This window comes from Halyomorpha halys, unplaced genomic scaffold (assembly GCF_000696795.3).
Source record: "Halyomorpha halys isolate HHAL.00 unplaced genomic scaffold, Hhal_1.1 Scaffold4.1, whole genome shotgun sequence".
Lineage (NCBI taxonomy): Eukaryota > Metazoa > Arthropoda > Insecta > Hemiptera > Pentatomidae > Halyomorpha > Halyomorpha halys.
The window spans coordinates 2554434-2560433 of NW_027116287.1; the positions used below are offsets into that span (position 1 = coordinate 2554434).

The 6000-nt window shown below is 28.5% G+C and overlaps 1 protein-coding gene across 5 annotated transcripts in view; it reads right to left on the bottom strand.

Annotated features, from left to right (window-relative positions):
* LOC106687440 (uncharacterized transporter YutK) overlaps window positions 1-6000 on the bottom strand; it is a 73603-nt gene that overhangs the window by 13011 nt on the left and 54592 nt on the right. For 4 of the 5 annotated variants that reach the window (XM_067053105.1, XM_067053104.1, XM_014431441.3 and 1 more), the window contains exon 3: window positions 513-599. In XM_067053105.1, the coding sequence (XP_066909206.1) occupies window positions 513-599 (87 nt within the window). Of the gene's footprint in view, window positions 1-512; window positions 600-3368; window positions 3561-6000 lie in introns of those variants that run through there. The other variant, XM_014431524.3, reaches the window with a different exon arrangement.

Sequence of the window (6000 nt, forward strand, 5' to 3'; positions counted from 1 at the left end):
ATAATAATTGAAGATAAAGAGCATAATTTGATACTTAACAGTTTAACATTATGTTAATTAATGAAAAAAATTGAATTATTGGATAATCAGATAATATGCTAAAAACAATCATATTTAGATTATAATTAGTGTTTTATTGATGTTAATTGAAAAATTATCACGGTATCCTAACATATACATGTTATAAACAGATCCATCTCAATTTGTATAATTTGGTAACAACGGACATAAGATGATTATGACAGATTGAGAAAAATACCAATATGTTCAAATAGAACATAATTTGTAAGCAAGACACAACCGCTTGTTGACTAAAGTGACAAGTCTTTAATTGGTCCTATAAAACACTGAAACTGTCATAAAACACTTAAAAGATTCTTTTTCAATGACTCATTTTAGAGTTTCATGATGTTAAACATAGTTTTAAATAATAGCATAAAATAGGAATAAATATCTGTATTTAAATTAATTAAGTAAAATTTTAGCATACTGATATTTATTTAGTTACTTACAGGTTTTATGTATAATTTCTCTGGTTTTGTTTCTGGATTGATGATATCTACAGTCTCCAAATTGTTAAGGGGCACAACAGGGATTGCCTGTAATAAATTCAAATTATATTAATAAATAAATTCTACAAGTATCTCTCTCAGAATTTTATTATAATACTTTTGGTAAATAAAATAAAATTTCTGAATATTGAAAAAAAAAAATCTGATTTCTAAAATAATTAGCAAGGACATTTGCAATTATGCAATTGGAAAACAAAATAATATTGTGTAGTAATTATATACATGTATGGTAAAATATTTTTTATCTTTCTCATTAGCATAATACTTGTTTCAGAACATATAATCGTCAATTTCATTGATTAATAATTGAATATATTCTGTCAAAGAAAAAAAAATTGTTAATTTATGCTCTTTTCTTGCAAAGTAGCTTTTAATATCTTTTTATATATTTAGTTAGAAATTCATTTGAAATTAAGAAATAAAATTTTGCATCTATAGATCTTTGATTATTAATTTTTTATTTTGAAAAAACTCCTTTAATATTTAATATAAAACGCCCAGAGGCGAGGAATGAGGTTTCCTGGATGAGGAGGTCCTCAAAAAAGAGGACATCGAAGAGTCACCCAAGAAGAAAAAGGGATTCTTTGTTTGGATTGCCAAACAGCACACGCTTGTGAATGAGATGAGTAAAACGTTTAGAGGATCAAGGATTTGTTTAAAGACAGTGATGACTGAAAAGCAGTCATTAAAAATCATTCATCATCATAGTATAAGATGATAAACTGGTTAGTGTTGCTCAACATATAATTAAGTAAAAGTGTTATTAAAGATAAGTGTTCTGTTTGCCTAGAAACTCGCCCTGAGATTAAGAGTCAATCATGTTATAAAATTTAAATCAAATTTTCCTAATCGTTTTATTATGGGGCTTTTCATTTGAACCTAAGATATGAAATTAGTTAAATGTATAAAATTTCCCTTTATTTTTTATAAATAATTTTTTATTATTAGAATATATTATATATAAAAATTATTAAATATCACAATTACGTAAATTTACAATTTTCCTTCTTTCCTGTCCATGGATACCTGGAATCATCAAGCTCTTCCCTATAAGAGGGCCAAAGCTTAACTCCAGAAGAGCTTTCAATTCCAGTCACATTGCTCTTATTATAAAAGTAAATAAAATAAAGTATTCGCTGTAAAGCACTGCCCTGATTTGAAAGGCTTATTTTATAAAAAGAATCGGAGTTTTGGGGAGGATCATATCGATGAATGCAACTTGATAGTAGTCATACTTAGGTATTTTGAAGTTTGGAAGTCTTTTATGGATTTCAAAATTATTATTCTTACCCCTGCATTGAGTGAATAGCGGCATATTTGACACAAATGATCATTTTATTTCGTATTTGTTGTATTTACAGTTGTATTATAGATTTTACAGTAAGCTGTGATTATTTTTAGAAATAACCTTCAGAGTGGCCACAGTTGAGAAAGAAACCCCTTTCTACAGTAATATCTTTGGAACACATCCATTTCAAATTAAAAACAAAAATTTATTTTAAGATGTGTCACTATTTCAAGAAAACTCTTACTTACTCAATTCATTCATTATTCCTTGTAATAATTCTCACAAGATAATTTAATTAATTCTTATTATGGATGTTGCTTAGGATTGTAATAAATTTGAATAATAATATAAGGCATTAAAGTTTCTCAAATTCGTTTTTATCTTTCTATAATTATAATTATTTCATAGTGATATGTAGTTGTGATTATGATGAAATAAAATAAAATAATTAATTTAAAACAAACTTCTCTTGATGTTTTCTGGTAACTATCTTTATTTTGCTCAAACGGTTCAGGCCTTAGGCCATATTCATCTTTTTTAATTACATTTTATCTATCAACAATAATATCATACCTTAAAATTGATATATCAATGTTTAATTTTTTCTTAAAAGTCTTATTGAAAAAAAAAATAAACTTGGATAGATCGATTTAAAGGTATTATAGTATAAATGTAGTATTATGGCTGGTGGATAAAATGTAAGTAATATAGGTTAATATTTTAAGCTCTAGATACTGGTCTAAACACAAGCAGAGAAAAATATTTCGATGAAAGTACCAAAAGAAGGTGGGTTTTTAAATCAAATGCTTCGTATCAAACAAAAAATTGATATATAATATATCAATAAAGTAATGAAATAATTAAAATGTATGATAATGCTCATTTTCAATTTTTTTTAGATGAATACTGAAGTTTAATTTTAGTGAAATAAAATCTAATAAAAATGGATACTGAATTAAGGATTTTAATTATAAATACTTCACAATTTGCAGACATTATTATTAATGTTTCATTCACTAACAAAATAATTAGTAAAATGATATAATCTAATATTACTTATTTGAGAATATTTCAAATCATAGAATCGGTAACAAACTTAGGCTGTTCACTTTTTTAAATAAAATAATTAATTTACATTTAAATTAAATAATGTTTAATAATATAATAGTCGATTTCAGTGATAATTAATAGAATTTAATTTTATTAGATTTTTAATATAAAATTAATTATATTAATTGTAAATACCCCGAAATCTGCATATATTATTACTGGTGTTTCATTCATAAACAAAATAATTAATAATCCACTCATATTAAATAATTTTCAAAGGCATGAAAGAACAAAATCACTCACTAACTTAGGCCGTCCGTATGTTTAAATTAAAAGAAATAAATAATTTAATTTTTAACTAATTAGAATTGAATATAATGCTCAATTTTAATGATAATTAATGAAATTTAATTTTAATAAAATAGAAATGCGTACTCAATGATTTTGATTATAAATACCTCATAATTTGTAGACATTATTACTGATGATTTGTTCATTTTTAAAATAATCTGTGATCCATTAATAATACTTATTTGATAATATTTCAAAGCTATGAAATAGGAACTGAATCGATCACACACTTAGGCCTGCTGCATGTCCAAGAGCAGATCCAACACTCGAGGTGACTCACCCTTGGATGCTGGGGAAACACAGAGTCTAAACCGTAATCTCAGTCCTAATATATACTTTTGAACTTAGTTCCGAGAAGTACTTTCCTTCTCGGTTCCGAGGAATATTCTGCTTGATTTTCCTCATCGGTCTCGTTTACGATAGCCGCCGGCGAGTTTTAACAAGGGCCTTCAAGTACCGCTACCTCATGCGAATATAGACTTCGATTATTTCAAAGGTAATAACTAACGATATTATCAATTGTACTAAAATATTTATTTTAATGTAAAAAATAAATATTAAAAAAAAAAAAATTAGAACGAGCCTAATTCGGGGCACCGAGGAAACGCTTCTCAGACCCACTGTATGCTGTCGAAATTAGTGACCATCTGGTTCATGAGCCTAAACCCTCCAGTCCAGGAACTCGTTTCTGACGGTCCTGAAACTCTAATTAGTTTATGTAATAGGAAGATGGTTCGGGTGCAGTCTAAAGAACTCAATTAGTAATTAAACTAATGGGGTATATAAAAAAAAATTACCGTTTTTCAAACAAATATTTGTATTATTAATTCTTTGATATAAAATACAATTAATACTCAAAGTATAGTCCATTGTTATTTACACTCACTAGCCATCTGCTAGCCAGTTGTTCGATCCTACGCTTATACCATTCTTTGGGATGTCTCTCGAAGAACTCTTGGACAGCAATTTCAACTTCTACTATATGGTGGATGAACCGATGAAGTTCTTTAACCTTCTCTTTGGTTCGACGGAAAGTGAATGCTGAGGATTAAGTTCGTGAGGGACCAGTCTACTGCTCTTTTTCATCTTCCCCATGGAGAGTATATGGCGACTAACAGTATCTTTCGACACACCACACTCCCTGGCACGTTCGCGGGTACTTGAGGACGGATTTGACTCAGATTCCTGCAGAACCTCATCGATATCCATTAATGGTAGCCCGGAGCCCTTCTTCCTTTCCAAGTTCGTATCTCCACTGCTAAATTTTTCAAACCAACGCGGAGCAGTGCGCTGGTCAAGGACACCTTCCCCTTCATATTTAATAATTTCACGAGCTGCTTGAGCGGCCGTGAAATTTGTTTTCCAGTGTTGCCTTAAAACTACGAGGATTTCGTAGGACACTGTCAAGTTTCTTCTTTGATACAAATAACTAAACTGAGGCTTTTTTTTTTTTTTTTAAGTCGATTGGATTAAACAAGCTTAGAGAATGCTCTAAAGGGATTATTGAATATCGGTAAATATTAAATTGGATTAACATATTTACAGTCCTTTGAAATGTTTTACTTGATAAAACGATCATTTTTTTTTAACCCCTCATTATTTGTTATGAACCAGCGTTTCGCCCCTCTCTGCAGGGCTAAAAAGATACAAACTACTAAAATAATATGAAATAAAATTAAAGAAAATAAAAGTCAGATGTACAATGAAAAGTATAAATAAACAAGAATTGCAAAAAAGTATTAAACAATCAAAGAAAATGGAAATAATGACAAATAAAAAGTAGATACAAGAGAAATACAGAACACACTACTAAAAGACGGAAAATATATGATCTTAGATTTTAAACTAAGCCATTTTTTACCCTACTAGGTATTGAGTGTTATGCCTGATAGTACAAGAGCCCAAGAGGAGAAAAAAGGCAGTTATTTTACCCCAATGTTTAATTACATTAATTGAAAACTGTATAATTACTAGTCGAACTTGATTCTGCCAAGTATAGGTAAGGGGAATAAAAAATGGCGGCTGCTTCAAAACGTTAAAAAAAAATAATTTTTCATTCGGAGTTCTATATCTTTAAAACTACCAACAATACTAGAACACTTAAGAGAACATCATTTAAAGTAGAGTAAATTTCCTAAAACATGAGCCCTAATGGAACTATTTAAGTTCAATATTATTCAAGAAAAATCAGTATTCAGTAAATTTATTTTGGGAAATCTATATCTCAAGGACCATTCGATGTGCCGATGTCTATTGCTACTCAAATTAAAGCTAATTTAATGGACTATAAATTAGTTTATATTCGTAGTTGTAGTTCTCATGATGACAAAAAGCATAGTCTTCAAATAAATTGGGACCCCTGGGCAATTAAAACCATGAATTCATTTTTTATTATTAAATATCAATCGTAAACATTAAGAAAAAAATATAAACATTAAGAACCACGTTAAGCCCATATTTTTTAATATTAAATTATATGATAATATCACAATTTTATTCTATATCTAGATACATTTCCATAACGTGTCGTCCTATTTTTTTTTTCAAACATTTTCATCACCAACACAGTCAATACGTTAAAATCTATTTTTAACCGTATAAAACTTCTAGAAGTATTTGTGATAGTTTATTTAAACTTCTGTTCATTCCCAGAAGTTTAAATAAAGTATCACAAACACGTCTTCTGTGTATTCCCAGAAGTTTAAATAAAGTATCACAAACACGTCTTCTGTGTATTCC